This window comes from Diadema antillarum, unplaced genomic scaffold (genome assembly GCF_040938485.1).
Source record: "Diadema antillarum isolate AM-2024a unplaced genomic scaffold, OU_Dant_1.0 seq00000533_RagTag, whole genome shotgun sequence".
NCBI lineage: Eukaryota > Metazoa > Echinodermata > Echinoidea > Diadematoida > Diadematidae > Diadema > Diadema antillarum.
Window position 1 is genome coordinate 1,127,467 of NW_027271484.1, and position 20,243 is coordinate 1,147,709.

Genomic DNA, 20,243 nt, shown 5'->3' on the forward strand with positions numbered 1-20,243 from the left:
AGCAAAAAGCTAACACTCATAAATGGAAAGGGAGAGTATAAACTGAAGGAAATTTGAATACTATAGGATACAATATTGTTAATAATAATAATAATAATAGTAGACATTTATAGAGCGCCTTTTCCACTGGATGCAAAGCGCTATGACATGTCATCCCTGGTCGCCATAGGAGATAAAATATATACAAAATACCAGGCAGTGACAGTATAAGTCCAGTGCACATAGAGGGACATCAAAATAAATAAGTCTTCAAGTTTTGTTTGAAATGATCGAGTGTGGGTGAAGATTTGAGAAGAGGAGGGAGCTTATTCCACAGCCTAGGAGCACAATAAGAGAAAGCTGCATCTCCGGCTAGTTTGTTTGTTTGTTTGTTTTTTTTTTTTATACCCCCGCCAAACGAAGTTTGAAGGGGGTATATAGGAATCAGCGGACGGTCGGTCGGGCGGTCGGTCGGGCGGTCGGTCCGTTGCAAATCTTGCGTCGCAAACTACTTCCTCAGTTTTCAACCGATTCCCATAAAACTTGGCACAGATGTGTGCCTTGGGTTGTAGATGTGCAAGACGTATTTTTTGACAGTACCCAAAAGTACGTTGCCATGGTAACGGCATATTATGGGCAAAAATGGGTACAAATCTTGCGTCGCGAACTCCCACAGTTTTTGATCAATTTTTATGAAATTAGGTACAGATGTTCATCTGAATATGTTAATGTGCAAGACACATATTTCCGCAGTGGCAAAAAGTGCGTTGCCATGGTAACGGCATGTTATTGGTAAAATATAGGGCAAAATGCTTCATGGCAAAACTGCTTCATCAGTGTTCTTCCAATTCTCATGGAATTCATAATGAATGTTTGTCTTAGGATATAGGTCAGCATGACACATTTCTTGACAGTGACAAAAAGTATGTTGCCATGGTAACAGCTCACATATTATGAGCCAAAATGATGGAAAATTTTGTGTTGCAAACTACTTCCTCAGTTTTTGCCCAATTTCCATGAAACTTGGTACAGATGTGTGCCTTTGGTTGTAGATGTGCAAGACGCATTTTTCGACAGTACCCGAAAGTACGTTGCCATGGTAACGGCATATTAATGGCAGAAGATCAAGGAAAGATCTTGCGGATTTAACTACTTCCTCAGTTTTTTGACCAAAGCTTATGAAATGTTGTTTGGCGGGGGTATAACCAGTCGCTGTAGCGACATTTCTAGTTATTGTTACCTTTCAACCCTTGTTTTCCTGTCTGTTCCCCTTGCTTAAATTCTGTGTATTATGCAGTAATCATTGTTATACAGTGTTTGCATAATGCTGCTGATGTTTATGTTGATGTGATTGTAACTTTTAATATTTCTGAAATCGAAGAAATACTGCAGAAAATTGCATTTAAAATTGACAAGAAAAATCAACTACTATCTTACATGCCATACTCATGGCTGCAGTCTACTGTATGTTGTTGTAAGCCCTTATTGCATGTAATCTTTATATGAAATATGATCATGTTGTCCTGACTATTGAGTCCTCTGATGGCAGTAACTGTTCATAAGGACCAAAAAAGCAGATCATCATAAAAGGCAAGGACATGAAAAACCACAGACAAGGATGATTCACCAAAATCAGGCAAGTCATAGGTGAATCATGATCACTCACACAGCAAATCATTGATGTCTGGTAAAAATCTTCTGAAAGCTGATGTGATCATGTGACTGAGGGGGTCATTAGGCTTGCAATTATGTAACTGGTGCATGAAATTTTACCAGAAGTAACTTCTTCTCTGGAGGGAATCTCTTCTTTTTTTTTCTCTTTTTTTTTTGTAATAGATTTACAAAATATGCGGTGGATGTAGTACTTTGAAATGTATAATTTGTCAAACAGAGAGAGTGGTCTCTCCTCTTTTTGTGGAATATTCTTACCCTGGTTATAACATCCAGTTTTCAAGGCCACCATGATTTTTTTTCTGGTTTTCTTTTTTTCCTCAAAGGAAGTAAAATTGAATGATTTAGCAGCATTTGGTTTTGTTATAAAAATTCCTGTCATGGGTCTGCCTACACACCAAATTGTACCAATCTCCTTGTATTTGATCTCTGCCCTTCTTGAATTACTAGTCATTGGGCTATAGTCCCCATCTTCAAAATCAAAAGGGTTTTCAAATTTTGGTGGCAAATATCAAACACTCCCCTGACTTTAAAAAAAAAAAAAATAAAAAAAAATTGTTGTATTTTTGGTAGAATAAAACAATGTGAAACATCAACATAAAACATATTTGTGAGAGCATTTGGGTGTATGAACTTATGATACAAAAGTAGAGAATAAGGAAAATAAATGATAAAACCATTGATGTTTCATTTCATGAGCATACTTTTCAATAAATGTTTAACTCTGTAGTCAATGCAGGGAAAAGAATGGTGTAAAAAGTGTCACAAAGGTAGAGTGCTTGTTAACATTATGTTAAATAAACCACAAACAACAGATGTCCACCTTCAGAATTAATTTCAACAATCAATCTCAATAATGACATTAATATGCTAATGGGACTATTTACTAAAATTCACAACCTACCTGCACATGTTGACCAATTACTGGTGTAGTCTGTTTTGAGTACATGTCTATTGTTGCTGCTAAGTGCTACAAGGTCCAGCAGAATTTGATCAAGTGAGAGTCAGGAAAAAAAAAAAGAACACTAAAAGGCCACAACCTGCACTGCAGCATCAAATTTTGGCTTGTGATTTACAACACAAAATTGCTACTTAGCATGCATTTAACAGATAATTCCAAACACTTATCACATGTTTATTAAATTAAGCAACAACGCTTGATATCGGAATGATTACAACAATAGTGATTGATCATAAATGCTATTATGATTGTTACTATCACTACTACTATTACCACTAAGTAATATACGAAACTTTAGACTTGTGCTCTCGGCAGAGTAGCATTTCTACAAACAGCACCTGAAAGGAATGACCCCAAACAAGAAATTCTCCCACACGTTAAGTTTTGGGAATTCTCCTGCTAAGAAAATAGCCATCTACTGTACGTACATTTGCAATTATATGAGCTATACCAGCATAGTGGCTGTAGACATTGATGCAACACTTGATACAGACCTCTTTGAAGTCCCAGCATACTCATCAGTCATTTGATTTCCATACATTCTTGATCATGAATATGCAGATATTCAAAACAGTAGCAAATGCCTTCTTTTTAATAGAAACAATTATTCAAGATTTGTCAATTCAGTACTAGTATTAGAGATTGATGTCAGGTAAGCTAGTGGAATTGTTTTTATTTTTTCATTCTGATTGACTGTTGGATATATTATATTCAAATTTTAGTCCTTTTATAAAAATGATTGTAAATACAAAAAAAAAAAAGTTGTGAAATGATTTCTTGAAATCATTCTTTGATTATACTTGACGTACATGACGTAATCCTTGTGAAGTAAAGAGGAAATTTATTCTTCGCAGTTGTGGCTTGTCCATAACACAAAGTGTGTGTCGGCAATATATGACTGACATGCTGTGTCAACATGTGCGATATACATGTGAACAGTATTGTTTTGTTGTTGTTTTTTATTGCAAGTTAGCCTGTTGAAGACTAATGCCGAGTATATTTGGGCAGGTGTCTATGGGAAATGTGTGTTATATCAAAATCACCTTGTACTCAATGGGTTGATGTGGTTGGTTTGAAGGCACAGCCATTCCAAGTGAGATTGCCCAAATTTATCCCATGTCTGCACTTATGTCTTGGAGTGTGGATAGTGGGATATGTGCGTGGATCATGTTGTCATTTGCTGTCTGGAAGCTTTGTCATCCAGACATACTGTACATGTCATTGTCATATCCAGATAGCAATAGCTCATAGAGTTCATGAAATGCTTATCTTAGTGTATGTGTGTATAACATGAATATGCTCTACTAGAGAAAACTTGAGGTTTATAAGGATTGCTTCTTTTTTTGTTTATACTCGAGAAAACTTGAGATTTATAAGGATTGCTCATTTGTGTTTACTAATACAGCTAAGATATGGGTCATTCCATGAAGTTGGGTACACAATGGGCAGTACTGTTCATCATGTTATGTATCTGTTTTCAGAGGTCCCAACAAAAGTTATTTTAATCTAATATCCACATTGTCTGATTAATGAGGAGTGATAGAATATATTATCAAAAGGGCATAGTTGAGACTTTATGAAAATCCCGTTTTTTGATGATTAAAAATGTTATTTTTTTGTAATTTTTGTGTTTCTTTTGTGACATCAAAACATTGTTTGTGTTGTTTGAATATTAAATAAATACAATTTACAGTAAAGAAAAATGAGTTGTGTATTTATTCACATTATTAACTCTCATAGTCGGCACTAATAGACAATTCCCCAATGAAGAGGTTTTTCTTGGAAAATTACCTCTTATGAGATCATGTTACTATCGTAACATTTCGTGTCCGCGAAATGGTAATGAGGATTAAATATTTGCGAGTGGAAAACTGCAGAAATACGAGAGAAACATGGCAAGAAATGTCTTATATATGTTTGTTGTCAATGGATCTTTAAAACTGTGAAAAGAAACAATCGCGTTTGACTGCTTTTGGAAAATACGGAGGAATAAGGTGCTTGTATATTTTCTTCGTGTCCGTGGAAAAAGTTACGATGGGAACAATTCTCCACGATCCATTCGGCAAATGACGTACGCTCACGAGTTGACGACACATTGCCCGGGTTTCCGGATGATGCGACTTGAATGTGACGAGTGCGATCGGCTTGCAGACGACCGGTTAGAACAGCTCAAGCCGCTTTTGTGTTTCGTGGGCAGCTGTTACGATGGAAACGACGTGTCGCTTTTGACAAGGTAGGCTAGCTATCTTTCTCATGTTCTGACATGATCGTATCGTACTTATATTACACTTTATGATCGATATTTCGTAGATTATACCCACAGTTAACGAAATTGTGTGGGCAGAGCCTCGAAGAATATTTCATTAAAAAAAAAACCACAATCGGCGCGAGTAAAGTAATTCGTAATGATATTGCATCTTTAGTCCCACTCGTGTCTTTTTATGTAAGTAAATACATGTAGTTGATTACACATGGAAGTCTGGTGGTAAACGACGACATCAGCGCCCTTTAGTAGTATCGAGTCTAGACTAGTATGACCAAGGAGGTACTACGCTTGCCTAGTACCTCCTTGGGGCTTGGTATGACCTCTTGCTGTAGTATAAGACTTCCTTATTGAGTTATCACCACATAAACCAAACGTAATTTATTGGTGAGATAGTTTGCTGAGAACAAGGTTCCACAAGGACAGGCGCATGCAGAAGAACGTCGCACGCTATTCTCGACGATATTTCCGTATGGGATGACCTCATCGAGAGTGTGACAACACGATGTCAATATGCAGGATTTATAGCACATTCTGAGCTAAATTTTAGGTCATTTAGAAAATAAAATATTTCACTAAGGAGGCTGACAATCGCTAGTTTACCGAAACTAGGGGCCCTCAACCATACAAGTTACTACTAATATGACACTAGTCTCTGTCTATCTTACAAACGGCAAAATTTGCACATGAAGTTTACTTCGCTAGTGTTTCTAAGTTTAAAAATGACCATTTAATCGCAGAGGGCACCTTTCAAAATACAATTCAAATAATGCCATTAATATACAACCCAACATAAATTTGAGGTACAGTGGAAACTCGATATAAAGATCAGTGTTCTACTGTTCTTTATAACAAGATTCCCCTGTATTAAAAAATGTAGTGTTCATATTTACCTAGAAGGTTGCCAGAATATATATTGTAATCTGCAAATCATATTTGAACTACATTTCAGTTTTAATTTTATTTTAATTTTAATGTTGTCTTTTCCCCCCTACAGCCCCCCCCCCCCCCCCCCCCTCCTTCCAACTTATGATTACTTCAAGTTCAGGCTGGTTAAACACCGATAGACATGGCTAAGAAAAAGCCTTTCCATCTTCGGTTGCGATGTAGTATTGATTCGGAGGCCCGGAAGCCCTCAAAAAAACAGTCAACAGTAAAGTTAGTAAACAGTAATGAAGCTGCTTCCCGAACAACAAAGTGGCGACATAAGTTGAAGGCCAACAACCCACAAGAATACACAAAATTGTTGAAAAAAGCTGCGGAATATAACAAGTTACAGAGGATCGAAATGTCCCTAGCGGAGTCCACCTTAAAGAAGAGAAATATCTCCACTGAAGAGAAGGAAAAGTCTGAAAAGTTCCTAGAACAAAAGAAGCGGTGTAATGCGACTGCAGCTCTGCGAATGAGGAAAATGAGAGCAAAGAAAAAGGAGGAGCAACTACGGCTTCAATCAAACAAAATGAAACAAACACCTAGCACCAGAGCTCAAGACAAAAGGCAAAAAGAAAAATTACAAGCACAGGCAAGAAAGAAGCGAGAGAGACGAGCAGCAATGTCAAAAGAAGAACATGAGCAATACAACGCAATGCGACGAGAGAAATACAAGCAGAAAAAAGAAAAAGAAAAGCTTATGTGGATTGAATCGCAGAAGCTCAAGGCTCGAGAAGCAGAGCTAAAGAAAGAAGAGGAACGTTTGAAAGAAATTGCAGAGGCATTCGATCAGAAACATGCGGAGTTGGAAGTCACTCGCAAGAAACTCTCATCTGCAGGATGTGACGTGAGAAGTTCTTCGGCTAGAAGAAAAAGTTTGGAGAGAGTAAGGGCAGTTATGCCACAAGACCGAGAAAAGTGTGTTTCTACGATGATAGATCTATTTCAGAAGTCCTCTCCAAAAAAGCGTGCAGCACTGAAGAAGAGAGGAATGCACACTGGCCTTGAGGATGCCCATCATGAAGTCCAAAATCTCCTGACATCAAGCATTAGTGAGGAAATGGGCAGACTAAAGAGGAGCAAGAAGAAGAAAGACCTAGAAAAAAGAAGGAATATTGCTGCATCACTAAAGATCTTGAGCAAGTACCGACTTCAGAAAAAAGGATCGGCTCTCTTGCAGATGGGCCGCAAGATCATCTCCTCGGCAAGCAAGAAGAAGCAAATGCACGACAAGAGAAAGCTGTCCCCAGAGGTAGCAAGCGCAGTCATCTCGTTCTACGAAGAATCAGCCATCGACCTGCCTGATAAGAAAATGGTATCCATGAAGACCATGAAAAATATTCGATATCTTCAACAGTCAGTGGCGGCTTTGTTCTTGAAGTTCAAATCACAGAATCCAGACATGAAAGTAGGTGCAAAAACATTCTACAGCCTCCGGCCACATCATGTAAAGCTCCAAGGATCAATCAAATTCAGGGCATGTTTGTGCGAATACTGCACAAATATTGAGTTGAAGGCAACAGCAATTAATAATTTAGCACACAGTTACGGAATGAAGTCCTTCTTTGATGGCGTTCACTCAGTGAATCGCGTCACAATGTGTCCCAAGTCTGAAGGAGCGAAGACGTACATGCGACATTGCTCCGAGAGGAAATGCAAAGAATGTGGTCCCAAATTGTTGAGATCTTACCTGAGACCGCTGGTGGAAAAACACGGCCCTAAGCATATGACATGGAAGAAATGGATTCGGGTCAGAGTGGACGAGAATGGGAAGACGATCACCAAGCAACAGATTGTCACCAACGACGGGACAGTATCTCAATGTCTGGAGGAACTTGAAGGGGAGACGGTCACTATCAGTAAGCATCTGCATAGTGCGTCTTGGCAATCTCAGCAGTTTGCTACACTTACCAAGGACATGCCAAACAACTGGGTCGTCATGGTCTTGGACTTTGCAGAGAACTTTGTATGCAAGTACCAAGACGAAATACAAAGCGCACATTGGTATCACACAAACGTCACAATCCACCCTATTGTTTGCTATCACAGATGTCCAACATGTGATGAGACAATGCAGGAGTCACTCGTCTTCATAACAGGCGATAATCGACATACATATCATGCAGTGCACCAGTTCATGTCACAGGCAGTACAGCATCTCCGGCAAAACATGGAAATTGACAAGATCATCAGATTTACAGATCAATGTGCAGCCCAATACAAAAGTAGAGGACCATTCAAGGACATTGCTCTTGCACAGCAACATTACCAAGTTCCAGTAGAGCATCACTATTTTGGTGCCAGACATGGGAAAGGTCCGAGCGATGGGGAAACGGCTGTTGTGAAACGACAAGCTTCATTAGCTATTAGTTCTGGGCGTAAAGTAATGAACAATGCAAAAGATGTATATGAGTTCTGCCAAGATGAATTGACAATACAACCAAGCCAAGCCGAATGTCTCCACTTTCAACGGAAAGTGTTCTTCGTAGAGGAAATGAATCACAACAGAGATCACAAGGACGTCCAGACCATCAAGGGCACCAGGCAACTGCACTGTGTAAAGGGTGAAAGCAGTGGACGGCTGTGGACAAGGAACCTGTCTTGTTTCTGTAAAGGCTGTGTTCTCGGGAATCAGCAGTGTGACAGCAGAGGGACTGTAGATGACTGGAAAAGTGAAAAGCTGTTTGCTGCTACGATTGAGACATCTCATGGTAAGAACTAAATTAACCTTAATATTTACCTAGAAGGTTGCCAATATATATATTCATTTAGTATTATTGACTAATGCTAGTTATTTGTGATCCAAGCAGAAAGTTTTCAAACAGACCCATCTTATTCATTGGTTGTTTTAAAGTCAGTGGTTAATATTGTGGGTCGATTTAAAAAATTGTACAACTGCGATGTCTAAGCAGTGTAACAATGTTCAAGTGGATGAATAAACGGCCAAGAATATAAAAGTTTTGAAAATCCTGCCTTCACTATCCAGATTTCTATGAATAAAGAATGAACCATTTCAGTAACAGTTTATTCAACACTATAGCCAATGGGGAAATTTGAGCATCGTAAAACAGTCATTGCAAATTTACATTTTTGCAGTAGTATTTAAATTATCATTTTCACAGCAATTTTTGCAGGGCTTCATTTCTACACTATATCAGATTTACTAGTAGCACGTGGGACCATGTAGCTCAGATTTTTTTCAACTGGATTCATTGTTAACCAATGCCTTTAACATATATTTCTGTAAGTCCAGGGTTTTTGAAAGATGTTCTTAAACTTATAACTCATGAATTGCTGCTGCACATTACACCATTGTCTTGCCATACGCTGCCACGATGACCAAATGTTGTTCTATACTACAGAGTTAAATATGTGCGCACTATCTGTACATATTTTTCTTTGGATAGACCAATGTTTTTGTTCGTTACAGAGTGGTACAACAGCAAAATTGTGTAAGTGTGAGGTGTTCTTTACAGATACAGGTGATACTGAAGACCCGTCTTCCATGACTGTTGCAGATGATGACTTGGATGCTGACGGCCCGTCTTCCATGACTGATGCAGATGATTACTGGGAAAGCGAATCCTCCCCTTCCTCTTCACCTGTGAAACAACTGCATGTTACCGGTTTGTACAAATCAGTAATATCGCTGTTTATGTTTTCTTCAACCCTTTTTTATATTAGGGAGTTAATTTTGGCGATATGAAAAACAGTTTATTTGTCCCTCAGATGAAACATTTAAGGTAGCCAATGCCTTTTGCAGAGCCCACAAAATGCCCCAATCATTGTTTGAAACCAAAGATATTAGTATTTGGGCAATATCTGTGAAATTTCGAAATCAAAAGTTGTGTAGAATTCAAAAGATAACAGTTGTAGTGTAGTCGGCATTCAAGCAACAACAGTGCATTTACCGTTCGGGGACTGTAATATAATACTTAAAATCCAAATAATAATGTCAGTAGGTATACGAATGTCATAGTAAAGAATTCACTTATTTCTTTTTGCTGTATTTTTAGTGATAAAATATACCATGAACATGATCAATCGATCAAACAGGTCTGTAAAAGGTAGACTAAGTCTAGAATAAATGTAAGGCCTTATAATAAATATACCAAAATAATTTGAATCATAGTTTTCAACTTAACTCCATAAATAAAGTTGCACAGAGGTTTCACAATATTGTCTGCTTGAATACTGTAGTGTTCCCACTAATTCTGACAAATTTCATGCAAAAGTCATTGTCTACCATTAAGGTCTTTTTTATGTATAATCTTCAACTTTCACAGATAACGTGGTCATAGGTGTTCCAACTTCCCACCCGCCTTCTACGTCTGACAGACAGCTTCCCGTTGAAGTCCCAACTTCTAACTTGCTGTCTACTGGTACTGAGCTTCATGTTGAAGACCAAACCTCTCACTCGTCAACGTGTGACACACAGCTTCACATGGAACTCCCTACTTCTCACTCGCCATCTACTGCTGGCACTCGGGTTCATGTTACAGGTTTGTAAAAATTATTTTTTACATCTCAACTTTCAAAGTTCAATTCAAGATTCAAATAATTTACTATCATGCACTGAAGCATAGAAATCATTTCAAATTTTCTGATATACAAAGGAAAAAAATGGCAAGTGGTATAATGTTAACAAATGTACTTAAGATTTTACTTGTTCTAATCATTGAAATTGGTCCCTGCACATGTATTGATGTTCTTGGCAATTTAGGTTTTAACAATCATAGCGCACATGGATTGGAACCCCACCAGCATGAACCCAAACACATGCGCACACACACACATTTATACATACCTCACAAATGAACACACACCTGCAAATGTCCCCATTTTTAACGCTTAAGTCCACCCACACCAAAATACTGATGTGCACTTAAACACCTCAGTGACCTCACCCACTGCAATGCGTATGTATCCACGTGCACTTACAGCATGGAGTCAGCATGAACACACACGTGGGACACATGCTCACCTGCACCCAATTCTAGTCCCAAAATGTCTGTGTTATTTATGTTTAAAGTTAATATACCCAATTGCACATGCAATATATTATGTACATGTGAAGGGATATTTTTTTCCCAACAAGTTAATCACACCTCCACTTTATGCATATTTAGGGAGGCTGTTACAAGATTTATGGAGAGACATACCAGTTCAATTCTGTTCAAATGAGTTTTTCTGTGGATCAAAATTCTCTTTCAGAATAACTATGTCTGAATGCAGGAGGATGTATGTCTTCTTTCATATTAAAGATCACTGGAGATCCTTTTACTGATTATGTTACGTGCAGTACTGGTTATCTGAGAATTGTCTATTGGTGACAGTTTTCTTCTATTTTGCAAAAGCATTGTTACTTTATAATTTTAGATATTTTATCTTTATTCATATATACAGCTTATCGCCAAACTCAGGACCTTCAAACTGGGGATTTTGTTGCCGTTGTATATGGTAAGACGTGGTGGGTCGGAGAAGTCCTGGAGCTGAAAGGAGAAGATGCACATATCAACTTCTTACTCAATAAGGGTGATAACAAGTACTCTTGGCCAGACAAACCGGAGCAAGACTGGATTCGGAGAACTGGGATCTTTGCCATCTTCCCCTCTCCACCAATTCCTGTGTCCTCAAGACATCTTGGATTTGAAGAAAACACTTTTCGTTCACTGGCAACTAGAATCGACACATTCATCAATCTTGAAGAATAGGATTAGTAGGACAGGATGCTGCATTTTAGAACAGGAACATGTATATGTGAATTAAAACAGCCTCAGGACAGCTTTGGCATTCTTCAAATTTTCTAAAATGTTTTATTGGAAGAGTATATGTAAGGAATAAAATACAATGTTTAATGGTGAAAATTCACCTTCCGTATCTCATTCCATTGTATGTTTGCCTTTTTTCATTCTTCCCATGAAAGATATTTAAATTAGCAAATGCCGAAGCTGTTTCGATCCTTTTATGTTATGAGGCACTACTGGCCAGGATCTCCTGCACATCATTCAGTGTAGAGTCTTAGTGCTGTAGTATTCGGTTATTTTAAAACCCAGTTAACCTACTTCAAAAATATGGTTGTGTTTCGGTCATATAATGTACAAATTTTTATACAGGTTGTACATATTCCTTCATTATTTTGCAGGTAATATTTATAGTGATAATTTTACTCGTAATTCTATTTGTAATAATATTTTCAGAACATAATGAGAATCAAAACAGTTATCCAAACCCAAACCATTTTGACCAAAGACGGTTTGGTTACTGCTTTGTTAACCTTTTTACTACAGCACTAGTGTAGACGTGCAGGACTGCGCTGCAGTCATCAGCTGAGGAGCTAGTAGCATGTGGCCTCAACTAGAACAAAATGCAAATGAAAGTATGGGTTATTTGGAATTTTTCATGTGAAAAATGAAGTTTGAATTCTGAATCAAAACATTGATTGAAAAACAAACACACATGCTCATATAAAAAACTGTTGACAACTCATGAGAAACAGGAAAATCTTAAATCAACAAGATATTGTTATAATTCATGGTTTAGGAACTTAATTTTTAATTCATTTAATAGAATTGATATTTGTATGCTAATCAGAAATCAAGTTTTTATGTGACATTACTTTAATACTAAATAGAATGACACAAGTTAACAATACAGGGGAACCGAGAACAAGATTCTTAAATTTCTTGGGACCATCAAAGTTAGATTGCTGTATTGAAACCTTGATAGTATCAGGGCTATTATACATAAGTATTATGAGTATAGGGAACTTCATTATAGTGAGGTCCTTAAGACCATATAAATTAGTGTGTTATATTGTAAATATGTTCTACTAGTAACACAAAAGAATACAAAGAAGTGGGACAAGAAAGATTACATTGTAGTAGTGGAGTTCGTCAGATCAGTGTTCTACTGTTCTTTATAACAAGATTCCCCTGTATTAAAAAATGTAGTGTTCATCACAACGGTGATGGCAAAGAAATTCAAAGTTAGAATTCCTGTAATAACTTCAAAACTTGAACAAAAGCAAAATGCAGGCACTATGTGACTAAAATTAAAAGTATTGTAATAAAATAGTATCAATATAATGTACATGCAAGAATATGGATGTAAATATAAAAGTCACTGTAACTTGAAAACGCATTGATAAACCAATACAAGAACTGGAGTGCCAAAAATATTAGTAAGGTAACATGCAAGAAAATGTGAATATGAGTTGTAACAAAATCTGAAGATATTGGGAATTTCATTTTGAATTAATGAATAAAATTATAATTCTGTCGTTCAATATGTCATTGTGATAGGCATGCACATTAAATTTGAGCCTACCCAGACTACATGCATCAAGTTTTCTGTAATCTGTACATTGTGTAGGAGGAAAGATAATCTTTCAAAGAAGGGTAAACGATTGTAATTAATTAAAATTATCCATGTGATTGCTTATTTTTGTTCAATTAAAAGCTGTTCTTGAAGAAAATCAAACAAAAATAATGAGATACATGCATTATTTGAGTAAAACTAGCAATTTGATGTTTCACGTGTAACAGGACGCCGGTATCTTGGTGTCTTTGTTACATGTGAAACCACCAAATAAACTTTGGGACAAATACATTATGATTATAAGAATAAAATTCTTATATATATCTTTATATAATTATTCTCAGTCATTACTTGAAATTTAAAAATGTTGAAAGTCTGATAAATCGAAAGACAAATTTATTGTTTCACATGTAACAGGACACCAGAATCTTTGTGTAATTGTTACATGTGAAACCTTAAAATGAAGTTTGGGCAAATAGTCATTTTGTATATGTGTCCGCATCTTTACTCTCCGATCTTATTTAAACATTAACCTGTCCTCTTATGCTTCACTCTATTTCCTTTATTATTCATGCTACATTTAAAAGAATATTAACAAATAGGACACTATTTTAGTGTTTCACATGTAACGGGACACCGGTATCTTGGTGTCTTTGTTACATGTGAAACCACCAAATAAACTTTGGGACAAATACATTATAATTATAAGAATAAAATTCTTATATATATCTTTATATAATTATTCTCAGTCATTACTTGAAATGTAAAAATGTTGAAAGTCTTATAAATCGAGAGACAAATTTATTGTTTCACATGTAACAGGACACCATAATCTCTGTGTAATTGTTACCTGTGAAACCTTAAAATGAAGTTTGGGCAAATAGTCATTTTCTGTATGTCCGCATCTTTACTCTCCGATCTTATTTAAACATCAACCTGTCCTCTTATGCTTCACTCTATTTCCTTTATTATTCATGCTACATTTAAAAGAATATTAACAAATAGGACACTATTTTAGTGTTTCACATGTAACAGGACACCAGAAAATCTGTGTAATTGTTACATGTGAAACCGTAAATGAAGTTTTGGGCAAAGTAGTCATTTTTGTATGTCATTTTGCATATTTATTTTCTGATCTTATAAACATTAGCATGTCCCCCTATGGCTCACCATATTTCCTCTATTATTCATGCTTCATTTCAAAGAATATTAACAAAAAGGACTATGTTTCAGTGTTTCACATGTAACAGGACACCGGAATCTTTGTGTAATCGTTACATGTGAAACCTCAAACAAGGTTTTGGGAAAATAGAGTCTTTTTGTATTTGTTAACCTTTTCACTTTCTGATCCTATTTAGGCATTAGCATGTCCTCTTATACTTCACCCTGTTTCCAGTATTAGTTGTGCAGCATTTCAAAGATATATTTACATTAAGATTGAATTTCAAAATTGACCCCTAAAACTGTCTGCAGACCTTTCTAATAAGAAAATGTTGTAGGATTTTTAAAATTTTTAACTTTCGATTGGTATTTTTTGCTGTTGCTGGTGTGGAAAGAGTCACAACATACTTTCCAAATATTTCTTGATTTATAAATATCTTGTGGCAAACTAAGAGAAAAAGCAGATTTTCTTCAGATCAAATTGGAAGGTTGGTGTCCCTGTTACATGTGAAACAAGTGGGCGTTATCTTGAATGTGTGATGATGTGTAGTGGCTATGCTGCAAGATTCAAACTTCTAATAGTTTGTTTGATATACTCCATGTATCTATGTTTCTTGAGATGACAATAACTAAGCTCTGCATTAGTTTTGAAATTTTGAGCCTCATGTCACACTTTGTGTACCCAACTTCATGGAATGACCCATATTCATTAAAATTTTGCAGAGAAAATGGTAATGTTTTCACAGAATGCCAGCTTGAAAAGGGAATCCTTAATAATAGCTCGAACACTGCACTCACTTACAAGGACATTGGGGGATTGGGGATTGCCTTTCTCTGTCTTGTTTTGTGGTGGTGGGGGGGGGGGGGCTATATTAAAGCAAAGAGAAGCAACCACAAAATGAAATGGACTGTGTATTCAGTGAAAAGAGTGATGATTCACGTGAGGGGATGACATGAATTGCGGAATGTTCATTCAACAATTGCGGGGCATCATGAGTCAGTGTGGAGACCGCAGTTGTCAGTGCATCACATAATGGGTGGCAGGGCTGGTCGCCACAGACAGCTAATAAATAGACTTGTTTGTCTAAGGAAGAGCTGGATTCGTGCCACTCTCCCATGCGTGAAAAACTAATGGAATTAAGAACACACCTGCTGTGAAAAAGTGCCGCCCCAAACTGAACTCGCCATGCAGTCTCAATATTCGAGAGGCATCAAATCTGTATGTCATTAATGGGCAATATTCAAAGAGAGGAGGACTGGAAATCAGAATGTATGTTACAGCTAGTTACCCTGCATCTTGCTGTGTTGAACTGCATAAAAAATGGTTAGTATTAGCTAGCTGCATTTTGTGAGCAAGCAATACTAGTCTCAGGAAAATGTAAAAAAGCATTCTGGGCACTCTCAAGAGACTAACCTTCTGGAAATACTGTAACTTCAAAGCCCATTTCACAAAGATAGTGTAGGTCCATTCAATAGTTTGGATTAAATCCATGGTTTGAAAAGTACACCTTGAACATTCTCTTGTCTGAATACATTTAGTATGGGATGTCGCTGCATGCAATGTGTCAGGCGCGCTTACATAATTGGCATTTGTATGATCCTTGGACTGAATGTTAACCACCTTTGTGAATTCCAATTTAAGAGTACACATGTGGCTTCTTTTTTATTTGTTGAGAATAATACATACTGTATTCCCCAAACAAGAAGCCATAATTGGTTCTTTAGTATCAGGCTACTGGAAGCTTGCAGCCATGTATTGACATGCAAATAGTAATCATATTTGTGAAGATGTTGACCATCGCAGTGAGTTCTAAGACAATAAGGGTACACTTAATCGTTGGTCTCGCAAAGAAAACCGTAAAATCGTAGTTACTACAATTTTCTTTGCAAGACAAACGATTAATTGTACCCCTATCGTCTTGGTAATCATGTTTATAGGAAAAGTCAATGATCAGTGGTCATGGCTAAGGGAGAGAAGAAAAAAACTACATTTGTAAATTGGACATTGCATTACATTTATTTTTGGGTAGTTGAAATGCAGGAATATAACCTTTGTTATCTAATTAGGCTTAAAATATCTGCAATGAGCATCTAATTGCCAGTCATTCAGATGACTGTTGGGATGCAACACCATCTCTGCAAACTAGTTATGAACATCAAAAATATTTTATGACATTCATCATACATGATGAGTCTGTTTAGCACTATTTTTACACAGTCAGCTGTGAAGAAATTCAGCACAGACTCTCTGAGAAAACTCAGCCTGTATAGAGCAGACCAGAGTGAGTACGTACGTGTGTGTAGTATGATATCTTGCGAAGAGTCTTGTATCACTTTCTCACTTGCAACCCAAAACTTCCATCATGTTTATTGAAGTCGCTGTGAGGGATAAAAGAATTCTGTGGGGAAAAAACCCCTCTAAATCTGCTTTTATTGTAGCTGTTTTAGTGAGACCATTCAATTTTGAAATGAACAAACGAAATATAGATAGCATGACATTTTTAGAATGTGAAGCATTTATAGCAAGTGTTTGAAGACGAACTGACAATGAATATTGGAGAGCTGCGACAAAAATTTTCTAGCATTACTTTGTATGTAGATTATAAGGTTTGTGCCGTGGTCAGTGAAGGTTAGTGAAGTGATCTATGTTCAGATTTATGTTTAGTCTAGACTTTCTGTGAAATGGACGATATTTGATATTTAAATGGAAATATTTTAAGTGTAGGAAAATATAAGAAAAGGGAATTTCTTCCTATCTTTGACATGTATTTGTAGGTATCTATATGCTGTATAAAAGGTAAATAGATACTAGCATATTAAGCTGATTAGGTATGTGTTCAGATTTTTTGAAGAAATGTTACCAGTACATTCTTGCGCTATATGAAATGTTGCAGCTTTGGATTGTGCATAATGGAGAGCATGGATGTTGCTGACAACAAAGTTTTATTTTGAGGAATACACAATCCACAGAGGATTGGTGCTAGAAGCCAGAATAATCATAATCCTCCTTTTGAGCTTGTGACAATTATAATCCTTCCAGGCACAAGGATGATGCCTTGCTGAGGTAATAAGCTGAGCAAACCCAGTCAAGCTTCTGTGAATACAGAATAATCTTTTAGCCTCCTCATTCCTTACTTCCCTTATGCCATTTCTCTATCAATCCTCCCCTCTCTCTCTCCCTGTCCTTCTATCTATAGGCCTACACATCTTTCTATCCATTCTCCTATCTACCCATCTATTCATACTCTCTCTCTCTGTGAAATCTCTCGTTCCTTTCTTTATCTATATTGCAAGCGTGGATGAAATCATTAAATTACCATCAGATGCTTGTTTCTATTTGTTTGATTTCATTGATTTCTCTTCAGTAGGTGTTTCGTTTTATTTTTGTTTATCTTTAGTGGTGAGAAAATAAAGCTCAGCGTTATGAGAAAATAGTATCCCTATAGGACCATGGTGACATTACACAATGGTTAGTTTTGGCCTAATCAACTTTCTTGCTTTGGACAGAAGCATTATTTCAATGTGTCATATATATATTGAGCCCTGTTTTTACAGACCTTACCCTGACAATGTCGCGACAACATCCAGAGAACAAAATTCATTGCCTTGGGCAATAAAACAGCAAGAGAGAGTGAAGAGTACCGTTATATCAGACACACACCGAAAACCTTTGAGTAGGTTTCCACGAAGGGGGTCTGTCCATTGATCGACTACCCTGCCTACCGGCCAGCGCCGCCTGTTCTAGATTGTGCACATCTAGGTACCACGTGCAATCGTGTTAGTAAGCAAATCATGGTTACAATCATTGATCTCAACTACATAGAGATCAGTGGTTACAATCCGTGCACATGATCGGTGCGCGGCTTGTCAATTATTCTCTGTCTGCAATGTTACACATGCGGGTTGAGTGTATCAAAGGAATGTTATCGTGGTTGCATTGTAATAGAAGGATTTTCGGGGGAATGTTGCGATAAAGTCAGAGTAATGTCGTGGTAAAAAAGTTACTGCCACAGCGCCCAAGCAATATTTTGTGGAGACTGTTTTAACAGACAGGGTAAAAAAAGGATTACCTGGATACAAGTTTCCGGATGTTGTCACAGTAACTCTAGTTTGAAAGGTTCTTTAAAACGAAGCATCAGACTGATATGAGCAAAGGACTTTATGTTAGAAATAGTATGACATGACTACACTTATATTGGTAGCACTGTTGTAAATACTCTTCCAATCCAGCCTTATTGATCTAAAGGCAGGTTAGGAGATTGCTTTAAGCATTGAGAGAATTAATCAAGAAAAGTATGTAAATGGATTGGTTTTTGTTTGTGATTTTGTTTATTTGTTTTTTTCATTTCTGTGATATCCAGTCTTTCCAATAGCCTGCATTTTCCTGTATTCTATATCCTGATTAGCGTGAATAAGGTTGATATATAGAAGGTTCACAAAAGGGTAGGCCTACTTATATAAGTTACCACTTTTGATAGACTTACGCAGCCCCCCTTCACACCCTCAAAACATTCACAACTTCCTGTTGTCTTCGGTGGCTGCATTTAAAATGAGTGGAGTGTGTGAGTGGGACAGACTTTTCCCTGGGCAGCCCCTGCTTCGTGCCCATGAAATGTGACACTCCAATGCCGAGATCCCTGTAACCAGCTTGTCAGCTATCTTCCAAGTGGCTGTAGGAATAATTACTTCCTGGCTACTGAGCACTGGGTCTTGCGTACGTTGTAGCTCCATGGTCTTATGACGACAACGCTGCACTAGAGACTGGACATTTCTGTCCGATATGACTCACAGAATACAGCCAGACTGGTTATAAAACAGCTATGATTCACATGTTTTTGAATATAATAGTTTTACAGTTAGGCCCTTGTAAGTGCTGGTATGTCGCAACTGCATTTAAGTGATATGTGGAACTTCTGGAAGAGGGAAAAAGTAGACTATGCTGTACCCCCATATTTAAATGAGATATATCGCTTCAGTGAGCTTTTGATTAAAGTTGTACTGCAAATGCAGAAATTTTCATGGTACACTAATGTTTGCGTATTTCACGCTACTTCTAGGTAGCGCAAATTCCCAAACCCGCAAAAATATCTGTACAATTTTCTCTGCATATTGTGAATAGGTTGACAATTGCACAGCACGAATTCAACAATATGCAAATATGTTTTTGAGCTGCTCAGCGCGAAAAATTAAGTCACGCAAAAATATCAACGTTTACAGTACTTAGATCCATTACTGCAGGTATTTTTATCATATGTGTTGTAAAATAAAGTTCATACAAGGTATTATTTGTTCTTCTCACTTGAGTGGCTTTGCCATTCATGTTTAGTCATGTGTTAGAATCATCTTTAGAGGAAAATACAAGACTAAGCACAGAAAAGGGAAACTTCATCATAGCAAATATTTTATAAGAAAATTTTCACAGTGACAGAATCAAGTGAATAGGACCTAATGCCCAGCTATTCAGACTTACGTACATTTAATTAGTTAGTATATAGGTCTTATTTATGGGCCACTCATCAAACTGAACAAATGATAGTTTGGTCAAGGTGCAGTAAGTGCATGGCAAAATGTAAATATGAATGCCTTGTCAGAAATTATATACCCAAGACATTAGCAGCTTTCTTTACTTCATAGTAATCTGTAGTTCTTCAAGTGTTTCATTGAAAAGCAACTTATCATGTATTATCTACAAATTCAACTTCCATACACTAAAATAAAGTGAAGTGCGAGGACAAAGTCTGGGGTTTTTTTTGTAAGCATGTGTAAAGTCTGAAACAACTACGTGTTAATCTAATGCAATAACATTGTGGACATGTAGTACCAGTTGAACATTAGTTCATTGAAATCATACTTACATTATGTTCAAAAGGGGAAAAAAACAGACAGTATATAAATTAGATAAAAGATGGCCTGAGGTAGCACCACTTCCTTGGACATGCACGACATATTGTCAGGGAT

At 37.0% G+C, this 20,243-nt stretch overlaps 2 protein-coding genes across 4 annotated transcripts in view; both read left to right on the plus strand.

Annotated features, from left to right (window-relative positions):
• The window catches only part of LOC139734588 (phosphofurin acidic cluster sorting protein 2-like), a 115,748-nt gene that overhangs the window by 48,627 nt on the left and 46,878 nt on the right, over window positions 1-20,243 (plus strand). The gene's annotated exons all lie outside the window — the stretch shown is intronic.
• On the plus strand, window positions 5,904-13,867 carry LOC139734587 (uncharacterized). Its single transcript, XM_071645371.1, has 4 exons — window positions 5,904-8,515; window positions 9,281-9,430; window positions 10,091-10,306; window positions 11,211-13,867. Exons 1-4 carry the CDS (start codon window positions 5,944-5,946, stop codon window positions 11,516-11,518), a joined length of 3,246 nt encoding a protein of 1,081 aa, XP_071501472.1. The 5' UTR covers window positions 5,904-5,943; the 3' UTR covers window positions 11,519-13,867.

Coding starts and splice junctions, on each gene's coding strand:
- LOC139734587 (XM_071645371.1), top strand. CDS start 5,944: ATGGCTAAGAAAAAGCCTTTCCATCTTCGGTTGCGATGTAGTATTGAT. Junction 8,516..9,280: donor TACGATTGAGACATCTCATG/GTAAGAACTAAA, acceptor TGTTCTTTACAG/ATACAGGTGATACTGAAGAC. Junction 9,431..10,090: donor GAAACAACTGCATGTTACCG/GTTTGTACAAAT, acceptor CAACTTTCACAG/ATAACGTGGTCATAGGTGTT.